Source organism: Ursus maritimus, unplaced genomic scaffold (genome assembly GCF_017311325.1).
Source record: "Ursus maritimus isolate PB19 unplaced genomic scaffold, ASM1731132v1 scaffold_21, whole genome shotgun sequence".
Lineage (NCBI taxonomy): Eukaryota > Metazoa > Chordata > Mammalia > Carnivora > Ursidae > Ursus > Ursus maritimus.
In genome coordinates, this window is record NW_024424564.1 from 48777333 (window position 1) to 48803956 (window position 26624).

At 49.0% G+C, this 26624-nt stretch overlaps 2 protein-coding genes across 8 annotated transcripts in view; one reads left to right on the top strand and one right to left on the bottom strand.

The window, feature by feature from the left end:
• Window positions 1-24858, top strand: part of SGSM3 (small G protein signaling modulator 3) — a 46717-nt gene extending 21859 nt beyond the window's left edge. Inside the window, exons 2-22 of one of the 4 annotated variants that reach the window (XM_040637581.1) lie at window positions 14914-15033; window positions 15531-15616; window positions 16085-16151; window positions 18102-18310; window positions 18399-18506; window positions 19128-19271; window positions 19541-19736; window positions 20120-20265; window positions 20534-20758; window positions 21151-21205; window positions 21424-21551; window positions 21664-21819; window positions 21983-22037; window positions 22232-22281; window positions 22418-22570; window positions 22738-22808; window positions 22904-22970; window positions 23048-23133; window positions 23778-23900; window positions 24017-24077; window positions 24303-24858. In XM_040637581.1, the coding sequence (XP_040493515.1) occupies window positions 15027-15033; window positions 15531-15616; window positions 16085-16151; window positions 18102-18310; window positions 18399-18506; window positions 19128-19271; window positions 19541-19736; window positions 20120-20265; window positions 20534-20758; window positions 21151-21205; window positions 21424-21551; window positions 21664-21819; window positions 21983-22037; window positions 22232-22281; window positions 22418-22570; window positions 22738-22808; window positions 22904-22970; window positions 23048-23133; window positions 23778-23900; window positions 24017-24077; window positions 24303-24383 (2274 nt within the window). In that variant the 5' untranslated portion in view covers window positions 14914-15026 and the 3' untranslated portion in view covers window positions 24384-24858. The remainder of the gene's footprint in view (window positions 1-14913; window positions 15034-15530; window positions 15617-16084; window positions 16152-18101; window positions 18311-18398; window positions 18507-19127; window positions 19272-19540; window positions 19737-20119; window positions 20266-20533; window positions 20759-21150; window positions 21206-21423; window positions 21552-21663; window positions 21820-21982; window positions 22038-22231; window positions 22282-22417; window positions 22571-22737; window positions 22809-22903; window positions 22971-23047; window positions 23134-23777; window positions 23901-24016; window positions 24078-24302) is intronic. The other 3 variants (XM_040637583.1, XM_040637582.1, XM_040637584.1) reach the window with 3 other exon arrangements.
• A 146-nt stretch (window positions 24859-25004) lies between these two features.
• The window catches only part of MRTFA (myocardin related transcription factor A), a 91838-nt gene continuing 90218 nt past the window's right edge, over window positions 25005-26624 (bottom strand). For all 4 annotated transcript variants that reach the window (XM_040637580.1, XM_040637578.1, XM_040637577.1 and 1 more), the window contains one exon: window positions 25005-26468. In XM_040637580.1, the coding sequence (XP_040493514.1) occupies window positions 25951-26468 (518 nt within the window). In that variant the 3' untranslated portion in view covers window positions 25005-25950. The remainder of the gene's footprint in view (window positions 26469-26624) is intronic.

Here is a 26624-nt window from a genome sequence, read left to right on the forward strand (position 1 = left end):
ACCCCCAAAAGAAAACCCCCAGTCACTAGCAGTCACTCCCCATTTCCCCCTCCCTCCAGCCCCTGGCAACCACTAATCTACTTCCTATCTCTATGGATTTGCCTATACTGGGCATTTCACATCAGTGGAATCATACAGTACATGGTCTTTTGTGACTGGTGACTGAATTCTTCCACTGAGCATGTTTTCAAGTTTCATGTTGTAGCCTCTATTGGTACTTCATTTCTTTTTATGGCTGAGTAATGTTCCATTGCGTGGATATATCCATTTTGTTTATCCATGCAGCCGTTGATGGACATTTGGATTATTTCCACTTTGGGCTGTTATAAATAATGTTGCTATAAATGTTCAGATACAAGTTTTTGTGTGATATAATTATTTTTAAGCAATACCTCTGTATTTTTTCAAAAAAGAAAATATTAAAAATTGAGACCAAAAAGCCCCATACTCCTACCACCTAACCCAGCAATATTCTTTTTTATAGTACCTTCAGCATGTAGCTATTGTATTTTAAATGGGTAAAATCATGTACCATCTTGATGCTGATGATTCCACTTTGCTGTCCTCTCTACAGCTCACTCCAGTTGGACTTTCACCTTCACATTAAAGCTTAAAACTCTTGTCAAGATTACCAAAAACCTCCAGCTTGCAGAACCACCAACCCATTCTCTGTCCTTTCATCACTTGACCTCTGGGTGGTACACGGCACTGACGATCACCTCCTCCTCTTGATTTCTGCAGCACTACACACTGCTAGTGTTCCTTCTACTACAACGGCCACCCCTCAGATTTTATTTCCTGTTCCTTTTCCTGTCTAACCTCTAAGTATTGGAATGTTCCGAGATTTGGTTCTAGCCCCCCTATTCTGCATTCTCTGCTTGGCCATGACATCTAGTCCTAATGATTCCCAGATATAGTACTGACTTCTGTGAACTTTATATTCATATATACAATCGTCTGCTTGACATCTCCACTTAGAGGTCTAATAGGCATCCCAACTTAGCATGACCAAAGCAGATCTCTTGATTCCTAACCCTGAAACTTGCTCTCCCCCGAGTCTTCCCTCATCTTCGTTAATACACAAAACCCAGAAGTCATCATTGATTTCCTCCTTTATTCTCTGTTATCCACCTCTGTACCTCCAGATTATATCCAGAATCTAGTTACTTGTCACCACCTCAACTATTTTAGTCAGAGATATTGTCTCTCACCTGGACAACTGTGATAGCTTCCATACTTAACCCATCTGTAGTTCATTCTTCACACAGTAGCCAACGTGATTTCTTTAAACCTAAGTCAGACTGTGTCATGCCCCTGCTCAAAGCTCTCCAGTTGCTTCCCATTAAAATAAAATCCAGCATTTTTGCCATGGGTGGTAGGCCCTCTGTAGGCTAGTTCCTGCCTGCCTCTCTAGTGCTGTCTGCTATGTTCCCCTCATCACTCTACCTCCAACACACTGGCCTGGTACTCCTTCAGTGTAATAAACTCTTGTTTTTTAAGACCCTTGCATAAGCCGTTTCTTCTGCTTGGGCTGTCCTTCTAGGTCTCTGCAGAGCCGGTTCCTTGTCATCTCTGTGGTGTCAGCTGAAATGTCATTTCCTCAGGCCTTCTCTAACTACCCATCAAAAGTAGCTCTTCTGCCCTTTTGTGTTACTCTGAAACCTGTTAGTCTGTGTTATTTTCTTCATAGTATATATTATTACTCTGAAATTACTTTATTCATTTATTTACTTATTGTCTGTTTTCTGTCACTAATATTAATAGCTGGCATTTAGTAACCACATATGTGCCAGGTATCGTGATAAGTATTTCTTTACATTTTCTCATTTGTCACCCCCTTTTACAGGTGAGGAAACTGCAGGTTCGCGGGAGCAAGAATTCTGTCTGTCTTGTTTTATATGCTAGCACTTGTTCACTCCCAAGCACATGGAACAGTGTCTGGCACGTAGTAGTTGCTCAGAAAAGTTTGTTGGTTGGATAGATGAATGAAAGACTCCCAAATTTATCTCTTTAGTTCTGACAGTTCCCTGAAGATGTACACTTTTATATCCAGTCACCTACTTATTGTCTCCAATTGGATATCTAAGAAATATTTACATTATCTCTCAACTCATAATCCCTTCTTCCTTCAAACCTGTTTCTTTTCCACTCTCCTCTGTATAAGAAGTGAATGGCATCCTCATAATCCCAGGATTCAAACCAGGAACCTAGGCCTCACTTTTGCTTGCTCCCTTTCTTTGTTCATCACATCCTGCCCAGTAGTAAGGCCTGTTGGTTCTTCCTCTGATTCTATTCTGAGTCCATTCACTTCTCTTCATCTCTACCTCCACTGTCACCACTCTCATCTGTTTCCTAGATCTTGCCCTTCTGCACTTGTCTCCCTACATCTACGCGTGTCTCTCCATAAGCCATTTGCCACACAACAGCCACATCTAGGGCCCTTTGTGAATTCCCACTGTCCTTAAAATCTAAATCCTTCACTGTGACCCCTTAGTGATCTGGGTGCCTCTACCTTCCCGTTTCCTCTTACCATTGCCTCTCTTGTTCATTGTGTTTCAGTTATACCGGGCTTCTTTCTGTTCCTCCAAGCTCGTACCCACATCAGAGCAGAGTGTTTGGATTTGTCATTCTTCTGTCCATGACTCTCTACTCCTAGATTTCCAGGGCTGGTTTCCTGTCCTTCAGGTGTCAGCCCAAATAGTACTTCAGAGATTCCTTCCCTGAATTCTATATCACATCAGCCTTTTGTATTATTCAGAGTACCTCCCACACTCAGGAATTCTCATTTATTTGTCCATCTGTTTATTTGTTTTCTGTTTGTTTTCCCCTCTAGCTTGTAAGTCATTGTTGCCCTAGCACATAATATGTGTTGGGGAAATATTTGGGGAGTGAATGACTGAAGGATTTATGCATTTCTGTTTTCACTTAATGTTAAATAAAAATAGTATACACATTTCTTTATTCCCCACAATTGGAATTTTTATAGTCTGTGTCTGGCTTCTTTCACTAAGCATAATGTTTCTTTTCTTCTTTTATGTTTTTAAGGTATAATTTACATATAAAATTCACTCCTTTTAGTGTACAGTTCTGCAAGCTCTGACAAATACATACTGTCATGTAATTACCAACTATCAAGATATAGAACAGTTCTCTCACCTCCCAAGATTACCCTGTATAGCTAAGTAGTTAACTCTTCCTCCTACCCCCATCCTGTAGAAACTAGTGGTCTGTATTCTGTACCTATAGTTTGCTTTATCCGGGGTGCCCTAAAGATGGAATCCTGCAGTATGTGTCTTTTTCAGTCTGACTTCTTTTCCTTAGCATAATACATTTGAAATTCATCTGTGTGGTTAAATGTGTCAGTAGTTGTTTCTTTGGGTTTTGTTTGTTTGTTTGTTTAACTGATTAGTAATCATTATATGGATGTATCACAGCTCTTTATCCATTTACCGGTTAAAGGACATTTGGGTTGTTTTCAGATTTTGGCGGTTATGGATAAAGCTGCTATAAACATTTACATACAGATTTTTGGGGTAAACTAAAGTTTTCGTTTCACTTAAATAAATATACCTAGGAGTAGGATTGTTGGGTTATATAAGTTATGTTTAGCTTTATAAGAAACTTCCAAACTCTCTTCCAAAATTGCTGTACCAGTTTGCATTCCTACCAGCAATGTCGGAGAGTTGTAGTTGCTCTGCACCCTCATCAGCCCTTGATATTGTTAGGTTTTGTTGGTGGTAGTGTTTGGGTTTTATTTTAACTATTTAATGTGTGTGTGGTAATATTTCATTGTGGTTTTAATTTGCATTTCCCTAGTGACTAAGTGACGTTGAGTATATTTCTGCACACTTGTCATTTGTATATCTAATTTGAAAGTGTTTCTTTTTATCTATTCATTTAAATAATCTCTGCACCCATTGTGGGGCTCAAACTCACAACCTGGAGATCAAGAGTCTCACGCTCTTCCAGAGCCAGCCGAGCACTGCTGAAAATGTTTCTATTTGAATCTTTACCCCTCCCTTTGTAAATTGGGTTGTTTTTTTGCTTACTAAGTTTTGAGAATTCATAATATTCCGGATACATATCCCTTATCAGATATATGATTTAAAAATATTTACCATCTGTGGCTTTGATTTGATAAAGTCCAATTTATCAATATTTTTCATTTATATATCATGCTTTTAGTGTAAAATCTAAGTAATCTTTGCCTAACCAAGGTCACATTTTTTCCTGTGTTTTCTTCTAGAAGTTTTAGTGTTCAGAGAACCTGGCTGGCTCAGTTGATAGAGGATGTAATTCCTCATTTCAGGGTCACAAGTTTGAGCCCTACATTGGGCTTAGAGCTTACTTAAAAAAAAAAAAAATTAGGGGCACCTGGGTGGCATGGTTGAGTGTCTGACTCTTGGTTTCAGCTCAGGTCTTGATCTCATCGTGGTGAGATCGAGCCCCGCAGTGGGCTCCATGCTCAGTGCAGAGTCTGCTTAAGATTCTCTCTGCCCCTCCACCCTGCGCCCTCTCTCTCTCTCTAAAATGAGAAACAAACAAATAAATCATGTTAAAAGTAGAAGTTTTAGTGTTAGGTTTTACATTTAGACCTGTGATCCATTTTGAGTTAATTTTTTGTATATGGTGTGAGGTATGGATTAAAGTTAATTTTTTTTGCAAATAGCTATCCAATTTTTCTAGGACCATTTGTTGAAATGACTATCTTTTCTCCCTTGTTTTGCCTTTATATTTTTGCTGAAAATTAATTGTAATCATTTCTAGGGCTGCCATTGTAAAGTATCACAGACTGGATGATTCAGAATGACAATAATATTTTCTCACAGTTTTAGAGGCCAGAAGTCTGGAATCAAGGTGTCATCAGGGCCTTGCTCACTCTGAAACCTGTAAAAGAAAGATCTTTTCTTGCCTCTTCCAGCTTCGGGTAGTCCCAGATACTCCTGGCTTGTTACAGTGTAGTTCCAGTCTCTGCTTCCCATGGTATTCTCCTGGTGTCTCTAACCATTGTCTTCCCTCTGTATATGTCTATGTCCAGATTTCCCCTTCCAGTTCCCACGTGGGAACTGGAATTAGGGCTCACCTTAATGATGTCCTCTTAAGTTGGTTAAATTACAAAGACCCAATTTCCAAATAAGGTCATATTGGGGGTTGGAACATCAACATATCTTTTTGGGGAAACACAATTCAACCCATAATGTTAATTAGCAATATGTATGGCTTTATTTCTGAATTGCGTATTCTCTTCCATTGTTCTGTATGTCTGTTGTTTTGCCAGTGCCACACTGTACTGTAGTTTTATAGTAAGTATTGAAATCAGGTAGTGTCAGTTCTCTAGCTTTCTGCTTTTTCAAAATTATTTTGAGTATTCCAGTTCTTTTGCTCATTCATTTAAATTTTGGAATCAGATTGTCAGTTTCTCCAGAAATCCTTCTGGGATTTTGAAAATATCCTTTACTTGTTTCCAGTTCTTAGGGGTATGGCATTCAGTCTTTCATCATTAAGGTTTTTTTTTAAGGGTGCCTGGGTGGCTCAGTTGGTTATAAGCACCTGCCTTCAGCTCAGGTCATGATCTGCAGATCCTGCTGCAGATCGAGTCCCACTTGGTCATGATGTATTGTTCTTTTTATGCATTGTGGAACTTATTGGCATAAAATGTTCATAATATTCTTTTATTATCCTTTTAATGTCTCTAGGATCTGTAGTGATATATCCTCTTTCATTCCTCACTTTGATAATCTGTGTCTTCTCACTTTTTTTCTGGTTCACTCTGTCAGAGGTTTATTGATTTTATTGATCTTCTCAAAGGAGCAGATTTTGGTTTCATTGGGTTTTCCTCTATATTTTTGTTTCCACTTAACTGATTTCTGTTGTCTTTGCTACCTATGATATTTTTTTGTTCTTTGCACACTTTGCATTAAATTCACTAATAAATTCAATGACTTAGATAATGGACAAATTCCTTGAAAGTGCTCAAACTACCAAAGCTCACTCAAGAAGAAAAAGACTATCTGAATCACCTTAACTCTATTAAATAAATTATACTTGGAAACCTTTCCACAAAGAAAACTCCAGGCACAGAAGGCTTCATTGGTGATTTTTACTTAATATTTAAGAAAGAAGTAATACCATTCTATAAAGCAAACATTGTCCTGATACCAACACCAAAAAAAGGCATTACTTGGAAATAAAACTAGAGATCATATGTCCTTCATACATAGATGTAGAAATTCTTAACACAGTTTTAGCAAATTGCATTCCACGGTATGTAAAAGAGAGAATGCATTACAATGACACAGTGGGATGAGCATCAGGGATTCCTCATGTTCCTATCAGGTGTTTCTTTCCCCAACCTTGGGTACATTCCTCACACACATGCTCTGACCAATATTCAGATAAAGACTGGGGATACCCTCTGCAGATTTCTGAAGTTCTCTGTTTGTGCAAGCCTCCCTTCTCCATTTCTTTTCTACTCTGGCCTCCTCTAGCTCTCCACTCTGACTCCTGGGCCAGCCTGCAAACTCTCCCCATGTGGGAACTGAAATGATCATAGGGTTCACCTCATTTGTTTTCTCTCTCTCAGGGTTCACTGTCCTGTCCTGCCTGTCTTCCAGTGTTTGGAAACCATTGTTTTATGTATTTTTCTGTTGTAGGTGTTGAAGCTGGGAAAGTAAATCCAGCCCTTGTTACTCCATCTTGGCGAGGTGCGGGAGTCCATGGTTGGAATATGAAGTGATTGACTCACATTTTATTGTGTCCCTATCCCAAAATTTGATTAATTCCCCTATGTTTGACATTTAAATTATTTTCATGTTTTTTCATTTTTCATATATTTTCATATTTACTTCATGCTGAAGTAAACATTTTCATGCACATACCTTTTTGCTTCTACTGAATTATTTCCTTAAGTTTCCAGGAGAATAAACAATTCATGAATGAACTAATTTTCTATCAAAAAACTAGTTTTTACCAGCACTGAGTATTTTATTTTATTCTTTTTTTTAAATAGGCTCCATGCCCAATATGGAGCTTGAACTCATAACCCCGAGATCAAGAGCCTAATATGCTCTACCAACTCAGCCAGTAAGGCATCCCAAGAATTATATTTTAAAAAGCAATTTTATGTATGTTTATATTCATGTATATGTAAATACATATAATTATACATATGTATGTACACACACATTCATATGTGTTCATATATATATATATATATATATATATATATATATATATGAATGCTTCCATCACCAAAGAGGCTGACCTCCACGGCTCTCTGGGTCTCTTTAAAACCTCCAAGAAGGGACTCGTTAGGCCCATTTTGGGAAAAGTGCTCATGCCTGGTCTCATCGTGTTCGGCAGTGGCTATTGAGTGTTAATGATTGGTCCAGTTCAAGTCTGTGTTCACCCAGAACCAGTCAACTAGGCTCAAAGAGATGAAGTCATGTAAATGTAAACAGCTTCCCAGAATTGTGTACTCAGAAAGAGTGAGTAGGGGCACCTGGGTGGCTCAGTCAATTAAGTGTCCGCCTTTGGCTCAGGTCGATCGAGCCCCCACATCAGGCTTCCTGCTCAGAGGGGAGCCTGCTTCTCCTTCTCCCTCCGCCCCCCCTCAAACAAATAAATAAAATCTTAAAAAAAAAAAAGTGAGTAAAGGAAGCAGTCTCAAAAAGTGTGGGGTCAGTGTGGTAGGGAGGTTGCTGTTTTCCAGACACCCAGAAGAAGGGAGATTTGGGGTAAATAAAACACCAGTTAGATTACTGTGGTGTGAAATGTGACTTTTATTTACTTTTTTTTTTTCATTTGCTGATGTTCATTCATTTGTCTAATTTATCTAACAAATGCTTATTGAGAGACTTCTGAGTGCAGAAGGGAAACAAGATGCAGTTTAGTCTTGGGGAGTCAGTTGGCTTAAAAAGAAAAAGGGATAAAAATGCTATGACGTAAATGCTGTGATGGACTTAGTCATACGGCCATATAGGAGCATAGGGAGAGAACCTCAACTCAAGGCAGAGAAGAGTCACTTCAAATGTATATTAGCTATCTTTGATACATAACAAATCACCCTAAAACTTAGTGGCTTAATACAGAAATAATCATTTATTATCTCTCTCTTTTTTTTTTTAATATTTTATTTATTCGACAGAGATAGAGACAGCCAGCGAGGGAGGGAACACAAGCAGGGGGAGTGGGAGAGGAAGAAGCAGGCTTCCAGCAGAGGAGCCTGATGTGGGGCTCGATCCCACAACACCAGGATCACGCCCTGAGCCAAAGGCAGACGCTCAACCGCTGTGCCACCCAGGCGCCCCCATTTATTATCTCTTAACAGTTTCTATGGATCAGAAACTCAGGAGCATCTCAGTAGGGAGATTCTGGTTCATGAGAGAGGAGAGTCTCTCATGACGTTGCTGTTGGATGAATTAGTCTGGGCCTGCAGTCAGGCTTGGGGCTAGGAGATCTACTTCCAAGGTGGTTCAGTGAAGTGGCTTACAAAGTTGGTGCCTCTCCATTGGGCTCCTTGAGTGTCCTTACAGCATGGCAGCTGACTTCCCCCAGAGCATGTGATTCAGGAGACCAAGGTGGAAGCTGCAATGCCATTTGTGGCCTGTCCTTGAAAGTTACACATGGTCACTGCTGCCATAATTGGTCACAGAGGTTAGCTGTGGCTCACTGTGGAGAGGGCCAACACAAGGGTGTGAATACCAGGAGGTAGAAACATTTGGGGCCATCTTGGAGGCTGGCTACTGTAGAAGGCTTCTTTCTATGACAATGTGTTATTTCATTTGAGTCAGTATGAATAAGAGTCTACCTGACAAGTAAGAAGACCATTAGAGACTAAAGAATGGAGACTTGGGCAGATGATAGGAGTAGGCCAGCATCACTGTAGCATAAGGTAAAGGTGGGGATGATGAGAGAGGGGTAGAACCAGGTCGTATAGGACCTTGTATTGTTAGAGAATATGGCCCTTATTCTGGGTGTGAGTTAATAAGCAGGAGATCAGGGAACAGGTTTGCATTTCAGAAAGATAATGTTGGCCATAGGAAACAGCTGGAAATATTAGTCTGGAGCTTGGGAGAAAGGGGTTATCAGAGGGAAGAGTGGTTGTGAAGCTTTTTTTTGTTGAAGTATAGTTGACACACAATGTTCAATTAGTTTCAAGTGCACAACATAGTGATTTGATAAGTCTGTATGTTATGCCGTGCTCACCACAGGTGTAGCTACCAACTGTCCTGTAAAGCTGTTGCACTACTATTAACTATATTCCTCATGCTGTACTTTCATCCCCATGACTTATTCATTCCATAGCGGGAAGCTGGTATCTCCCACTGCTCTTCCCCATTTTGCCCACCTCTGGCAACCATCAATTTGTTCTCCGTATTTATGGGTCTGTTTTTGCTGTTCGTTTGCTTGTTTTGTTTTCTAGAGTCCACATAAAGTGAAATCATGTGGTATTTGTCTTTCTCTGAGTTATTTCACTTAGGATAATACCCTCTATGTCCGTCCATGCTGTCAAAATGGCAAGACCTCATCCTTTTTATGGATGAGTAGTATTCCAGTTGTGTTTGTGTGTGTGTGTGCGCGCGCGTGCATGCAAGCACACACACGCATATGCACCTGCATGTGTCTGTGGGTGAACATTATGTCTTCCCTATCCATTCATCTATCAATGAACAAGTTGGGTTGCCTCCCTGTCTGTAGTATAGTATTTCTCATAATTTTTTGAGGAACTTCCATACTGTTTTCCATGGTGACTACACCAGTTTGCATTCATACCAACACTGCACAAGGATTCTTTTTTCTCCACATCCTCTTGTCTTTTTGATTCTACGAATTCTGACAGATGTAAGATGATGTCTCATTGTGGTTTCGATTTGCATTTCCCTGATGATGAGTGATGTGGAACATCCTTTTGTTTGTCTGTTGGCCATCTGTATGTCGTCTTTGGAAAACTGTTCGGGTCCTCTGCCTATTTTTTAATCAAATTATTTGGGGTTTTTTGGTGTTGAGTTGTGTAAATTCTTTATATATTTTGGATACTAACCCTCTACTGGATATGTCATTTGCAGATGTCTGCTCCCATTCAATAGGTTGTTTTTTTGTTTGTTTCGTTGATGGTTTCTTACCTCGTGCAGAAGCTTTTTGTTTTGTATAGTCCCAATAGTTCTATTTTTGCTTTCGTTTCCCTTGCCTCAGGGACCTATCTACAAAAAATGTTGCTAAGGCCAATTTCAATTTACTGCCTATGTTTTCTTCTAGGAGTTTTATGGTTTCAGATCTCATATTTATTTATTTTTAAGATTTTATTTACTTACTTATTTGAGAGAGAGAGAGAAAGCACAAGCAGGGGGAGTGGGAAGGGGAGAAGTGGGCTCCCCACTGAGCAGGGAGCTCAATGCAGGGCTCAGTCCCAGGATCATGACCTGATTATGGGATCATGACCTGAGCCAAAGACAGACGCTTAACTGTCTGAGCCACCCAGGTGCCCCACAGATCTCATATTTAGATCTTAAAGATTTTAATTTTTTTTTTTTTTTTAAGTAGGCTCCACGCCCAGCATGGAGCCCAACGCAGGGCTTGAACTCTCAACCCTGCGATCAAGACCTGAGCTGAGATCAAGAGTCAGACACTTAACCAATGGAGCCACCCACATGCCCCAAGATTTTGATTTTTTAAAGCATTTATAGTAGTTCCATTATCATCTTACTCCAGCCTTTCTTGAGACTTCCCTGGCTTTGTGCGTCTCTCTCCCAGTTAGTTATTATCAATAGTTTTCTGTGTCCTGTCATTTTCTCACAGAGAAAAACATTTTTTAGGATCTCAGCCCTCTTAGAATACTTGTGGTAACCCTGCAGTATTGTCAAGAAAATTAGAATAGTAGGTCAAAAGTGGGTGAAGGATAAAATCTCCTTGATCTGTAGCAAGAGCGAGCACCCCCCCTTCCCAACACACGCACATTTACAGCGACATCGGACTGTCTTTGCTTTGTGAACAAAATTTGCCTTACAGGAAATTGTACGATTGGCAGACTAGGGAGAAATATACTGGCGGCAGAGTAAAAAGATGCCTTTAAGCATGTAAATTTAATTTAAAAAATTCTTTCTGTAGCACCTCAGAGTTGCTTGTGTTGATCCTTGTTTTCAAAAGTTTGCGTCTCAGTACCCCGGTGACAACAGCAGGGCAGCTGGTGACGTGGCTAACTCCTTAGCTGCTTTTACTGCCTTCCAGACGACTGCTTTCGGGAAGGTTTCCATAGCGACCAGAGGCAGGAAAAACCTGCCCGCCCAGCTTAGTAATATCACATCCGGCTCCTACTGGGAACTTGGAGACTCAGAGCAGTCCGTGGGAGATGTGACACATATATATGTGTGTGTGTGTGTGTGTGTGTGACCATTTCTTGCTGGTCCCACTGTAGCAAAGTCAGTGTCATTCCCACCAATGTCACCGGCAAGCCTCCTGCTTGCAGCCTTTTCTGCACAGCGGCCAGAGAGCTTTTAAAACTTAAGTCGGATTCAGGTTCACCTCTGCTTAGAACCCTGCCGTGATGCCCACCTCACTGCGAATAAGATCCAAAGTCTGCACACACGGTCAGGCCTTCCGTGACACCTGCTGTGTCTCCCACCGGCGTTTGCTCTTGTTCTCCTCATTCCCAATCCGCTGGCCACCTTGTTGCTGCTCCAGCGTTCCAGATATGTTCCTGCCCCAGAGGCTTTGCACTTGCTCCGCCTTCTGCCTGGATCCCTCTTCCCTCAGCCATGTGACTTGATCCCTCACTTCTGTTTTGGTCTTTGCTCAGATGCCACCTTATCCTCAGAGGGCTTTTCCTGACCACTTTATGACATATAACCCCTCTCTTCTGTACTCTCTATACTTTACCTTCTTTATTTTTCTTATGTACTGTAGTTTGTCATGATCTGACTCAGCTATTTTTATGTTTATTGTCTGATTCTCTAATGTAACACCTGGGACTTTCGATTTTCACTGTTGCATCTCTGCTTGGATTGTGGTAGCACTCAGTAAATGTTTGTTGAGTGAATGAATGAGTGGGGGCAAACCGAGATTTGTCTTGTTGGCCCCCTCAGTTCTCCACAGCTGGAGACAGCTCGTTTCCTCCACTATCAGCAACGCCTGCTTCCTTCACACTTTCTCTGTCCCTCCGGAAAAAACCACCAAATCACTACCTTTGTGGCATCAGTGATGAGGATGCTCGTGATGATCTAGCTGGTGACTGTGTGACATCGGTTCACCAGGCAGGATGGGGAGGTAGTGGGTTTTGTAGGAGGTACATTGTTGGGGTCTGTTTGGAAAACTGTACGTGGGTCTCTTCTAGGCTTCTTCTGTATAACGAGTAGAGGTATCTACTTCAAAATGCGTGATAAGGATTGAATGATGACGTGATTTTAAAAGTTCATTCCCTTTAATGTAAAAATATGTATTGTTCCATCAGCACAAGATTCTCATTCAAATCTGGCCCTACAAATCTGTTATGCTGAAGGAAGACATTCTTTTTTTTTTTTTTTTTAGGATTTATTTATTAGCGCATGCACGCACACAAGTGGGGGCAGGGGCAGAGGGAGAGCATCCTCAAGCAGACTCCCTGCTGAGCACAGAGCCCCATGCAGGGCTCAGTCCCAAAACCCTGAGATCATGACCTGAACCAAAATCAAGAGTCGGACACCTAACCACTGAGCCACCCAGGTGCCGGGAAGACACTCTGTTTTCATTATTATCCTTAGGCAGAACAGAGACAAGCCTAGGATGGCTGACCTGTTAGGGAAGTGGATTCTGCTATCTGGCTCTCAGTGGTTCTTGTCTGGAAGTAAGAGGGAGCAGCTCTCCCAGCTGGGCAGCAAGGCTTCCCTGATGGACATTTAGGCCAAATGTGGCATGGTTGGGGTGTGTCTGAGGCGGGAGTGCAGGTTGGTGACCAGTTGAACTGCCCTTGTGAGCTACAAGAGGATTCTTTTGCCCCCAAGTTTGCAAATATGTCTTTAAAGAGAACAGGGATTTCTTCACATGCCCACTGTGAATATATGCTCAAGTTAAGGGTCCATTAGGTGATGTTTTCCCAACGCTCCCTTTGATTTTCCTTTTTTGCTTCTTTGTCAGTCACCTGACCCTTCTGTCTACCAGAATTCTGTGGCAGAGGGCGTGGAGACGGTGAGGCACTGCTGTGGGCCAGGACAGCAGCAACCCCCTGAAAAATGGCAGGAGAAGACGTTTCTTTAGGTCTTGATCTGGAAGAACATGATTTCAAAAACTGGAAGGCAGCTTGCCCTAAAATATTTCAGCCACATCGCCTTATTGCTACCTCTCTCGTTTCTTTCACGGAGTCCAAGCCTTTCATTCCACAGTTGGAAATAAAAGGCTTAATATTCAGAAAAGGCTGAGGAAACTGGTTCAGAAACTGCATTTCTGCTGAAGCTCAGGTAATAACAGCTTCTTTCTAGATCTACTAGGAGCAGGTTAGAAATGAGAAGTTAGAGAGTTAGAGGACACCCCAATTGGTGGCTTTTTCTTTCTTAAAATTAAGATATAATTCACATGCTATAAAATTCACCATTTTTAAGTGTGCAGTTCAGTGGTTTTTAGTATTTCATACTGTTGTGCAATTATTACCACCATTCCATTCTAGAACATTTTTTTATCTCCTCCAAATGGAAACCCTGTTAGTGGTCACTGCAGTCCTGTCTCTCCCAACCCTTGGCAGCCACTAACCTACTTTCTACCCATGGATTTGCCTCTTTTGGACATTTCACTGAAATAGAATCATACAGTATTCACCCTCTTGTGAGTGGCCTCTGTCACTAAGCATAATGTTCTCAGGGTTCATTGATAGAGCCACATGTATCAGTACTTCGCTCCTTTTTACAGCTGAGTAATTTTCCACTGTATGGACAGTCCAGACATTTTGTATATCCATTCATCAGTTGGCTTGTTTCTCCTTTTTGGCAATAATGAATAATGCTGTGAACATTCGTGTACAAGTTTCTGGGTGGATGGACATGTTTTCATTTCTCTTGGGTGAGTAACTACAGGAGTGGAATTACTGGGTCATATGGGAACTCCATGTTTACCTTTTTGACAAACTGCCAGACTGTTCTCAACAGCAGCTGCTCCATTTTATATTTCACACACCACCAACAATGTAAGCGTTCTACTTTCTCTGCATCCTCGTCCACACTTACGGTCTGTATTTTTGATTATAGCCATCTTGTGTGAAATGGTACCTCACTGAGGTTTCAATTTGCATTTGCCCGATGAATAATCTTTTTACCTGCTCATTGGCCATTTACATGTCTTTGGAGAAATGTATTTGCCCATTTTGTTTTTTTACTGTTGTCATTTTTTTGAGAGGACAGAAAAGGGAGGGAGGCAGGAATTTCAGCGGCAACAGGAAAGATCTGGATCAGATTGAGACCTGGTTTCCCAGCTATAAGGCTAGTGGAGGATGTGGTAGAGTGGACGGTTTGGTGAAGGGGAAAATGTCAGTGTTGAGGTGAATTCCAGGTATTGACTCAGAGGCTAAGTTGTATAATCTAAATGGTTCCTCAAAGATTCTAGCTCAGGGAAACCTCTTCATGGAGGTTTGGCTGGTTTTTCTTTTCCTTTTGAAGAAGCATTTGCCTGAGCCTAGGGCACCAGGAAGCCTGTATGTGTGACTCCCTCCTTTCATAACGGAACTGAGTGGGCACTCCCCTTGGCTCGCAGAGCGGTTAACATTGGTTTTGTAGCTTCTTCAGAGTGCTTCATGTATCCTCTCCCAGACAAAATGTTCAGAATAGGAGACATTTCTTTCAAGTGTGACTTTTCCTTCTCACTGCCCCTTGGCCAGCAAAATCAGAGCAGTGAATGGAAATGACTCCTTGGAGAGGGGCTGCATTATAATGACTTTCCCCTCTGCTTTCCTACCAGGGCAGATGTTTCTGGACCAGATGAAGCCTGAGGAGCTTTCCAGCTGTAAGACAATAAGCTAGGAAGCCTTCTGAGTGTGGATTTGCAGAAGACTTGCCCCGCCTCTCCACACAATGTCAGGTGGGAGGCAGGCCCTGGGCTGGAAATGGGTGAGAGGCTGTCCAAAAAGAGGGGAGGGTCTCGCCCTGGAGGGCCCATCCAGTGGTCCGGAAGTAGGACAGACCTTTGAGGATAAGAGTGTGAGAAAGGAGGAGGTCCTCCTACCCTGCATCCAGGGTTACCACAACTTTTCATGGCTCAGATCTCTAGGTTCCCTGAATCTCTCGTGCTCTCCCCTCCCTCTAGCCTGCAAATCCTCACACTTGGATGAGGGAAGAAGCAAGGAGATGAAATTTGGTTATGTTTTGTAACATGCTGCTTTTTTTCTTTTCCTTCCTCCAGAAAGTTGCTCATTTTTAGGTCTCTTCCCCTTCCCCATCCATCCCACCTTTAATGGTGCAGTCCCTTTTCTGCCAAGGCCCTTTTTGGGGGAGGAGTGGGAGATGCCGCACCTTGAATTTTCCCCCTGAATGCTCTGCACTTTCTTAATTTCCATTCCTGGTCCTTCTTGATTTTAGGAAACCACATACCTTCTGCCAGTGGCCCCTTCTCAGCCCTGACTCCGAGCATGTGGCCCCAGGAAACGTTGGCCAAGTACACGCAGGTACAGCTCTGTACCCAGGCTGTGGTACCAAAGGGAACCCACTGCTTTAGACTTCCTGGGGGTGGGTAGCCACCCCACTGTGTTCACGTGGGCTCAGAAGCCACCATCAGAGATGGCATCTTAGCTCCACGTCCTCTGGGAATTAGTCATTAGGTTGGAGGAAAAGTATTAGGCACAGTGTGCTCAGTATTATTAGGACAAAGAAATGCATAAAATATGTTTCTTACCTTGATCTTACTATCTTTGACCTCTGAGGAGAACAAGGAAAATGCTGGGCCAGTTTGAGAAGGTGGTGGCCCTTGTAGCTGAGTGATGACCACAGAGGCTTCAAGGAAGGGGTGGCCTTTGATCTGAGTCTTGAAGGCCGGCATTTCAGTTTCAGCAGGCAGCAATGTGGGTGGCATCTTCTAGAATCTGTGGTCCCAGACTGGTGGCCATATAACTGACTCTTCCTAATCCTGGTTCTAGAAGGAAGAGTCAGTGGAACCACCAGAGTTCTGCTACGATGAGTTTGGTTTCCGCGTGGACAAGGAAGGTAAGAGGGAGCCCCTGGTGTGTAATCTCGCTGCTGTCCCCACGTGGGGAGGACTCCAGCTCTGGTGACTCTCCATCGTGCCGCCACGACTTGGGCTCTGGGCTTTCACCTGCTCCTGAACCGGCCTAACAGTCTCACCCTCAGAGGCGGCTCTAAGTATATGGAAACCTCTAGTTTTTTAAAATGTAGGGTAATTATATTGATCTGCATATGATAATAGCAATAATTTTATTGTAGTACAGTTGAGAAATAGAAGGAGAAAAACAAATTAACCCGTAATCCCACAACCTAAAGATAACTGCTGACATTTCAGTTTGTTCTTTTCCTGGCTGTGTGTGCATGTGTGTGTGTACTTTTCATAACTAACATGTTATCTACACATTTTTATATTGCTCTGTGTCTCTTAACATTATTTACCATGAGCAGTGCTTCTGTCAGTTAAGACCCTTTAAAAGCATATTTTTCAGTGCCGGTGTAAGATGCCACTGTAACGGATTGATGATAATATTGTACAACCACTCTTCTATAACTGGGCCTCCAGGCCATTTCCATTGCTTTCTACTCTAAATACACTTGCTGGTTTCCATATGGGCTGTCGGGAAAGCTGTCTGCCAGAACCCAGGGCAGCCTGTCACCGGGATGGAACTACGACTCGCAGGCTTTAATGGGCTGAAACCCGTCCTCTTCAGGTTACTCATATTCCAGTTCTGATGGAGGTTTTCCTTGCTCTCTGCTTTGCAGGCAGATACCTGGAAGTTAAAAATCTGGGCCTGTGAGGAACACAGGGAACTCTCTAGCATAATGGAAATATTTTCTGTCTCGATGGGGACAACGTTTAGACATTTATTTACTGATACCAAGTGTACGCTTAAAATTTGTGCATTTTACTGCATGTAAATTCACTAAAGGTGGAGTTTTGCAAAGCCGAGGCTGATGGCATGGCTTTTGGATGAGTAAGGACGAGGATCCGTGTGAGGCTAATGTGCCCTGATGTTACCTGGTGGTCACAAGAGCTCTGTCGGTGTTCATGCCAGCATTTCAGGGGCTGTCTCGGGTTGTCCGCTCTCCACTGCTGCATCCCCAGTACCTTGAACAAACCTGAAAGTGGTCTTGGCTTTCTGGAATTCCCAGGCAGTGAACAAACAAATATATGCCGGGGGCAAGAAGAGCTATGAAAAAATTCAGAGCTGTGGAGAAGAGGGGAGGTGGATTGTGTGCAAGGTGATACAGGGGAAGGCCTCTCAAAGGGGAGACACTTGGATGGAGACGAGGAGGAAACGAGGCAGTGAGCACAGCTGGGGGAGGGGAGTAATCAGTGCAGGGGCCCTGAGGTGGGAGTGGATTTGGTGAGGAGCAGCTGGAGCCAGGGGAGCAAGAGGAGAGCAGTAGGTGATGAGGATGGAGGAGCCAGGCTGAGAGGACATGGTCGCAGAGCCTCGTAAGGCCTCTTGTGAGAGTGAGCCGAGTGACGTGGTCTGACTCATGTCTGAGAAGGGGCATGGTCACTGCTGGGTGAAAGCCCTGAGGGAGGCAGGGGTGCACACGAGTGAGAATGACTGTACCATGACCCAGATGGAAGTTGATGGCTTGGTCAGGAGGTGTAGCGGGAGGTGGTAAGAGCGGTAAGAATCTGCCAACAGGACTTGCCTGGGGGCTGAATGTGGGGGACAAGTGTAGGAGGAGCCAGAGGGTCTTCTGAGCCCCAAGCCTGGGTGTCTGGAGAGTGGACATGGGTATGTGGATCTGGGAGGGATTGGGCAGGGGCAAGTTTGGGGCAGAAACTCAAGAGCTTGCGTTCGCTCATTGGTATGTCTGCGGGACATGTGGCTGCAGCCGTGGGAAGCTGTTGGAAATGTGGCTCTGGATTTCAGTGGTGAGATCTGGGCACTGGACTTAAAGGCCACAGCCTGGCCCTGCTCACCACTGCGTCTCCCGGCTCTCTCCTGGCAGACGGTGCCAACCCCAGTTCCAGCAAGGTGCCAGGTGCGTCTCTGTTGGAGGACCCTCCACAGAGGCTGCGGTGGCAGGCCCACCTGGAGTTCACCCATAACCACGATGTGGGGGATCTCACCTGGGACAAGATTGCTGTCTCTCTGCCCCGCTCTGAGAAGCTTCGCTCCCTGGTGCTGGCCGGCATCCCGCACAGCATGAGGCCACAGGTGAAGCTGCGAGGGACCTGCAGGGGGCCCACAGTGGGGGAGGGGTTCAGGTGTCCCCCTGAAGGCTCATGCCGCCTCCCCCCTGCAGCTGTGGATGCGGCTCTCCGGGGCCCTGCAGAAGAAGAGGAATTCTGAGCTGTCCTACCGGGAAATGGTGAAGAACAGCTCCAATGATGAGACCATTGCTGCCAAACAGGTGAGGCTGGGCCGGCACCAGGGGCCCTTCAGAAAGCACTTTCTGGTCAGGAACCGTGTGTGGCCTGCAGGAGGGCAATGAGCTGCCTGGGGTTACAGGAACCCGCCCTTGTTGGTGGTCTCTCCTTGGCAAGGGTGGCCCGGGAGAGCAGGCGGCCAAGGGGTTCCACACTTGTGTCTGGAACAAGCCTGCACTTCCTGGGTCCTCTGTAGGCAGCAGGGACCATTGTCAAAAAGATCACCAAACCTGGGTGTACATTAGTATCACCTGGAGATTTAAAATACAGATTTCCAGGCCTTATTCCAGAGATTCTAAATTCTGTAGCTCTGGCTTGAGGCCCAGGGATCTATAATTTCATTTTTCTAAGTTCCCCTGGTGAATCTGGTGGTATCAGCTACACACTAGCTGACTCTAATTCTGAGGGAAGGCGGGTAAACTTTGACCCAGAGCCTTAGGAATCCTCATGCCTGGGTGAAGAGCTTGCCTAGGGTTCGTCCCACACAGGGGCCTCCCAGCTTCCCTCACAGGGTGCCTCCGGTGTCACCAGCGTGGAGGGTGGTGTGCGCCTCCAAGCGTGTGGCTACGTCTCATGGGGGCTCGTTGGGGGTGGGCTGCTGGCAGATTGAGAAGGACCTGCTCCGCACCATGCCCAGCAACGCCTGCTTCGCCGACGTGAGCAGCATCGGGGTACCCCGCCTGCGCAGGGTTCTCCGAGCCCTGGCCTGGCTCTACCCGGAGATCGGCTACTGCCAGGGCACGGGCATGGTGAGCATAGCCCAGAAGGGGTAGGAGGCGTCCCCCGGGGTGTTCTCCAGGCCTCCGCTGGTGACCAGTGCCATCCAGGGCAGTAGGATGGGTGGTGGGGCTTGGCAACAGGAATCCCCATGGAGGGCTGGGGCTGCCAGATACGTTGGTTCCAGCTCTGAGGAGAGCATGTGTCTATGATGTGACCCTCGGGGCGGGGGGTGGGGGTTACCTCTTCTAATTCACATGGAGACCTGGGTACGGGCCCTTTGTCCCCCTGCCCCGGCCAGGTGGCTGCCTGCCTCCTGCTGTTCCTGGAGGAGGAGGACGCTTTCTGGATGATGTGCGCCATCATCGAGGACCTGCTTCCTGCCTCCTACTTCAGCACCACTCTGCTGGGTGTCCAGACAGACCAGCGGGTCCTGCGCCACCTCATCGTCCAGTACCTGCCCCGCTTGGACAAGCTGCTCCAGGAGCACGACATTGGTGAGGGGGCAGCACCCACCCTCTTCTTTGGGGTCTGGGGGTCCTGCGACTCCGGCTCAGATACTGCAGGTCTGAGGCCTCCGACCCAGCCAGCAGGGGACGGGGGCGCTGGCTGTGTTGGGAAGAAGAAAGGCGCTCACCTGACAAGGCCAAGCCCTGAACACAGTAGCACACACGGTCTTCGTGGTGCTCTCGTTCTCTGATGTTCCCTGACAGCCTGTCTCCTCCCTCCTCTTGCAGCAGGCAAGGCCGCTTGCTGCTTTTTGGGAGCAGCCTTCCCCCTTCTCCCCAGCTTGTGTACCTGGGGAATGCCCCCCCTTTCAGGCTGCCCCATGCTGGCTGTCCCTGGTTGCAGCCACAGAGGCTCTGGTCTGTATGCACAGAATTGTCCCTGATCACGCTGCACTGGTTCCTCACGGCCTTCGCCAGCGTGGTGCACATCAAGCTGCTGCTGCGCCTCTGGGACCTGTTCTTCTACGAGGGCTCCCTGGTGCTGTTCCAGACCACGCTGGGCATGCTGCGGCTCAAGGTGCTGTGGGAGCCCTGTCCCACCCGGGGCCCCTCCTCTGGGGGGCGGCCGTGGGGTTCCGCCGTCAGCATCGTGTGTCCTGACCATGGTGCTTCCAGAGAGGCCCACAGTGGGGTGGGCTGGGGTGCCCTGGGGCCCGAACTCCTTGTGCTCAGCTTGGTCATCGGGGAGGTCGCACGTGCTTGAGGACGGTGATCTGGGTCTGCTCCCAGGCCTGGCATTTGGCAGTGATGCCCCCTCCCCGTACTCCTTCCCTTGCATGGCCCAGGAGGAGGAGCTGATCCAGTCCGAGAACTCGGCCTCCATCTTCAACACGCTGTCAGACATACCTTCACAGATTGAGGACGCGGAGCTGCTGCTGGGGGAGGCCATGCGGCTGGCTGGCTCCCTCACGGACGTGGCTGTGGAGACGCAGCGCCGCAAGCACCTGGCCTACCTCATTGCAGACCAGGGCCAGCTCCTGGGGACCAGTGCCACCACCAACCTCTCGCAGGTGGGCCCATGAGGGAGCAGTCCCCACCTCGCCCACAGGGTGGGGCTCCCTGAGGAAGCCCAAAGTGAGAGAGGCTGAGGGGAACCCACCAGCCCTTCCTTGCTCTGCTGCCCCCTCCCTCGCCCGGCCCCCATGGCCCGGGCCAGTCAGACCACAGCTGTGCGGTGACCCGCTGCCCCGGCCTTCTGTGCATCTCTGCTGTGACCTGCCCTGTGTGGGTGTAGGACACACCTGACTTTGAACCAAACACATTTCCGATGCTCAGAACCGGCCACAGAGGCCAGATGAGGTGGCATGAGATGCTGGCCCCAGGAGGAGCTCTGTTAGCTTCCTCCAGTGCTGGGGTGCCCGCCACCCCACCTGGCTACCACTGACCTGCTCCCTGCCTGCAGGTGGTGCGTCGCAGGACCCAGCGGAGGAAGTCCGGCATCACCTCCCTGCTCTTTGGTGAGAACTGCTGTGGCAGCCGGTGCTGGGCGGGGTACAGTGGCTCCTTCCCTGCCAGTGAGTCCCAGCTCACAGCGCTCCCCGCCCCAGCTGGTGGGGTGGGGATGTAGACCAGGGGGAATCCGTCCACGGACCCTGGCATGGACCCTCAGCTTCCTTGGGATTGGAGGGGGAGGCTGGCCAGGGCCATAGCTGCCATAGCTCTCTCGGGCTCCCAGGGGAGGACGACCTGGAGGCACTCAAGGCCAAGAACATCAAGCAGACGGAACTGGTAGCTGACCTCCGGGAAGCCATCCTGCGTGTCGCACGCCATTTCCAGTGCACAGACCCCAAAAACTGTAGTGTGGTGAGTTGGGGGCTCCACTTGGGGGCTCTGGCTCCCCAGCCTCATTCTGAGGCACCGAGGCCCTAGCGAGGAGGCACCTTCCCCTCAGCAGGCCTTTCTGGCACTTGGGCAGGAGCTGAGCCCGGACTACAGCATGGAGAGCCACCAGCGGGACCATGAGAACTACGTGGCATGCTCACGCAGCCACCGGCGCCGGGCCAAGGCCCTGCTGGACTTCGAGCGACATGACGACGATGAACTGGGCTTCCGCAAGAATGACATCATCACGGTGCGTGGGGCCCGGGGAGCAGGCACCCCTGGGCTGTCCCACCGCATCCCTGTTTCTCTCCCACCCGCCTGGCCGAGGGTGCAGCCATATGGCTGCAGGCACAGGGCCTGGGCAACCAAAGCTTTGCTTCCTCCCCTTTTCCGCCAACCGACCAACCGTGCAGATCATATCTCAGAAGGATGAGCACTGCTGGGTCGGGGAGCTGAACGGCCTGAGAGGTGAGGCCTCAGTCTGGAGGAGGGGCAGGCTGGGCAGTGAAACTGGGAGCCTGGGCCACCCTCCCCGCGCCCTCTGGCCTCAGCAGGAGCTGGGCTTTCTCAGCCAGCAAGCCTGCCCTTGCACGGCCCTTACGGGGTGGGAGGTGTGGGGACGCTGGCCGGCTGCTCCTCACAGGGCCCTGCTTCTCCCACAGGCTGGTTTCCAGCCAAGTTTGTGGAAGTCCTGGATGAAAGGAGTAAAGAGGTGAGAGGGTGCACAAGGCACGGCTGCCCCTGGGAGCTGCTGCTGCCTGACCTTCGCGTGTGCTGGCTTGTGGCAGTGGCTGTGGTGACAGGGAGGGGGTGGCTGGCGCCTCTCAGACCCTGTCCCCCACCATCAGTATTCCATCGCGGGGGACGACGCTGTGACAGAGGGGGTCACGGATCTCGTACGAGGGACCCTCTGCCCAGCTCTCAAGGCCCTGTTTGAACATGGGCTGAAGAAGCCGTCCCTGCTTGGGGGCGCCTGCCACCCATGGCTGTTTATCGAGGAGGTAGGTCAATGGCCGGACCCACATCCCCCACCATCCTTTTCCTTGAGCCCCTGGGCCCCGTAGAGCTGGCACAGGAGCTCACGAGGTGGCAGTGTGCGCTCAGTTGGACCCTGTGGCTTTGACCTGGTGCCTTCCCTGTTGTCCCTTACACTCACCTTGACCCTCAGGCAGCAGGCCGGGAGGTAGAGAGAGACTTCGACTCGGTGTATTCGCGCCTGGTGCTGTGTAAGACGTACAGGTAACAGGCCCCAGCCCCTTGCCCGGCGGCCTCCTGGCAGTCCCCATGAGGGGAGGGCACGGCCCGAGCTGCGCTTACTAGGGCGGGGCTGGCAGCTTTGATCCCTCCCTCAGGTTGGATGAAGATGGCAAAGTCCTGACCCCAGAGGAGCTGCTCTACCGGGTAAGCGGGGTGAGGGGTGGGGCAGGCCTCCTGGGTTGGCAGCTGGAGCCACCTGAGTGACAGCTGGGCCTTCCCAGGCTGTGCAGTCTGTGAACGTGACCCACGACGCTGCACACGCACAAATGGACGTCAAGCTCCGGTCCCTCATCTGCGTGGGGCTCAAGTGAGTATCTCTGCCCACCGTGGGCCAGTGACAGTCCAGTCAGACGAGTGGTAGCCTGGGCTGTGGCTCTGTGCGGCAGCGGGGTGCCTGTCAAGGACCTGGACAGACAAGGCAGCAGGGGTGACTCCCAAAGGCCTTCCTCCAGTGCAAGACCGGCCATCATTTCGTGGGCTGGGGAAGGCACACTCGCAGGTTTTGTGAGGCGCAGATTGTAGCAAGGTGCCCGGTGAGGGGACTTATCAGAAATGTGGCCACCACAAGCTGGGGAGGGGGCACCCGCCTGTAGGGAGCTTGGGCATTTGTGAGGCCCAGACCCGGGCCAGCGTGTGTGTGCTTTCTCCATTCGTCACCCAGTGGAGGGGACAGCCTCCAGGAGACCAGCTCAGAACATGGCTGTGGGCTTCCCTCCTGGACTGACCAGCAGGTGGTGGCCGAGTCTCAGACACAAGAGGGGAAAGAGCTGGGACGGGACTGAGGGGAATGGGGGCCATGGGGACAGTGGGCCCGAGTATCTCCCAGTGGAGAGGAGCCAGAGCCAGGCCACGCTGCAGAGACCTGGCTGAGAGTGAAGGTCGGTCACCTGAGGCAGTCACAAAGCGGAGGGAAGGGGCTGTAGTGGGGCAGCCCACTCTTCCTGTCCCCAGCGAGCAGGTCTTGCACCTGTGGCTGGAGGTGCTCTGCTCCAGCCTGCCTACTGTGGAGAAGTGGTACCAGCCCTGGTCCTTCCTGCGCAGCCCCGGCTGGGTCCAGATCAAGTGCGAGCTCCGGTGAGTCCCCTGCCACTGCTTCCAGAAACCCTGCCCAGTGGTCTGGGGTGGGGTTATGGGGGCAGAGCTGACCTGAGAACGATTGACCGCCTCCCCGCTCCCTTCCTCACCTCCAGCGTCCTCTGCTGCTTCGCCTTCAGCCTCTCCCAGGACTGGGAACTTCCTGTGAAGAGAGAGGTGCGTGGGTGGGGTTGGTCCTCGGCTCTGCAGCCTGCCATCCCCCCGTGGGGGCTGCTTGGGGTGGGGCAGGCCGGGTGTCTGTGCTGGCAGATCACCCCAGACACTTCGTGGGTGGCTGAGGCAGGCCCTGTGGGGAGCCTGAGTGCTGACCTCACGTGGTACACGAGCCACTCTGGCCCGTCACCTCGGGCTGCCCATGACAGAGGCTGTCCCTGTGCGCAGGAGGAGAAGAAGCCACTGAAGGAGGGTGTTCAGGACATGCTAGTGAAGCACCACCTCTTCAGCTGGGACATAGACGGGTGATGCTCGTCCTCCGGTGGCCCTGTCAAGCCCAGGCCTCCCCCAGCCTGGTGGCTACGGAGCAGCCCCTTCCTCAAGGAGAGAACAGCACAGTCCTGACCAGTCTTGGGCCTGCTTTCGGATGGGGTGTGAGGTGGCCCGGGCCCACTCCAAGCTGTGGGGGTCAAGGGAAAGAGACCCTGGAGCTCTGGCCAGGCACCATGGCACGGTAAACGGGGACACCACCTGGAACGCCCAGTAGCGTCACTAGAGGACGGTGGGTGGCAGGAGCAGAGGCAGGGCTGAGCCGGCTTCTCCCAGTGCCTAAGGGATTGCTCTGCCCGGGTCTTTAGAGAGGCCCCGGGCCCCAACTTCACAGTTTGTACCAACCAAAGACCTTGTGAGGAGGAGGAGAGCCAGCCATTTTTGCTCAGGAAGGGGATGGGGGTGGCCAAAGGCTCCTTGGCCTCTTTGGTTTGTCAATAAATTGTGTCCTTGGGAAAGCACCTCCCGTCTTCTGTCCAGCCAGGGCCGTGGAGCTGTATGTATGTCCAAGGTTCTGTCCTTCCTTGGAATGGCCTAGAAAACCTAGGAACCAGCCATACCACCCGCCTCTTCTGTGGATTGAACAAAAATAGACCCAAGTCAGTGTTTTTGTTTTTATTTTAAAAAGTCCACACAGCTTCCCGAACCTTTGTCCCAGCACTGGTTTGGTGACTCCATCCCTAATCCCCTGTTAACGATAGTGACAGGCCAGAAGGGAGGCTGGGCCCCGAGGCAAGAGGAGGCCACAGCTTAAGGGCTGACACCCCTCCTGTCCCAGGGCCACGGTGGCTGCAGTGAGGCAGCGGGACGGAATGTGGGCGGGTGGCCAGGAAGCACCTCTGCCCTCATGGCACTAGTACGGAGCGGGACACAGGTGGGGCACAGGCTGTGGCAGGGTGTCTACATGTCAAACACGCGTGATGGGGCTGAGGTAAGCTGCGTCCAACCCCAGGAGCGGTGGTCTCCAGGCCCTTCTGTATTGTGCACAGGACGGGAGGGAGTGCCAATCCACCTCCCAGCCCCCCAAAATAGATGTATGGCGATATAGAATATAGAGATATATACACCTGTACAGAAACCGTTTGCCACCAGCCACTAAATGGTCACACTACATGAAGACATTAAAATGGCAAGGGGCTCCCCTCCCAGAAAGCCTGGGACCCTGGGGTTGGCATCACGGGGAACGGGGAGGTAGAGGCCCAGCTAGTTTCTTCCCTCACAGGGAAGGGGGAGAGAAGGAAGGAGTTTCACCCTGGGCCTCGCCTGCCTGAGCAAACCGCAGCCAGACTGCACCTCCGACCTCACAAAAGGAGGTCAATAGAATGGCCCTGGCCTGTCCAGACCTCCTGAACTCTGGGCTGAGACCAAAGCTGCTCCTGGGCAGCTTCTCTCCTTGGTGAGCCTGAGCCAGGTGGCGGCAGGGCCTGTGATTGTCAGGACTCATGACCACATAGAGGTGGAATCAGGCTGAGAGAGGGGAGCTCCCAGGAGTTCCCGAGGCTCCCCAACTTCCAGCCCCTCCCGGCCCGGCTCTGCAGCCCGAGAGCTACAAGCAGGAATCCCAGTGGAGTTGTAAGTCGTGACCATCAAGGAAGTCTGTGGAGAAGAGGCTGGGCGCGGTGGTGCTGAGCGGGGCCAGGCTGAGCACAGGGCCGCCTGACGACAGCTCCAGCCAGTCCATGCTGTCCAGGTGGCCGTCAGCCAGGTCCAGGCCCACGCTGCTGGGCTCGGGGGCAAAGTGCAATTCCGAGGTGTCCATGGGTGAGGGAGGGTGGTCCAGGATGGCAGAGCTGCTCAGCATCTGGCTGTGGAGGTCGTCGATGAGGGAGAGGGGCTCTGGCCCCTCGTGCCCGCCGGTCAGCAGGGGCAACCCCGTGCTGCTCTCCAGGAAGTCCTCCAGGCGCCCAGGGAGGGCGGGTGAGCCCGAGGGAGGTGGCGCCGCCTGGGGGAGCTCGGCAGAGGGCGGGGACGGCGTGGCCAGGGGCGACCCGCAGGTTGCAGTTGAGGTGGGCTTCTCTTTCCCTGGTAGGGAGGGTGGTGGCTCCTTGAAATCTGCTGAGATTTCTGGCAAACAAGAAAGTGAGTGTGTGTCAGAACCAGGCCTGAAAAGGACCCGAGGCTGGCCCTACTTTACACCACATACAACAAGTTAACTCCCAATGGGTCAAAGATCTAAATTCAGGAGCTGAAACCACACAACTCTTAAGAGGAAAACGGGAA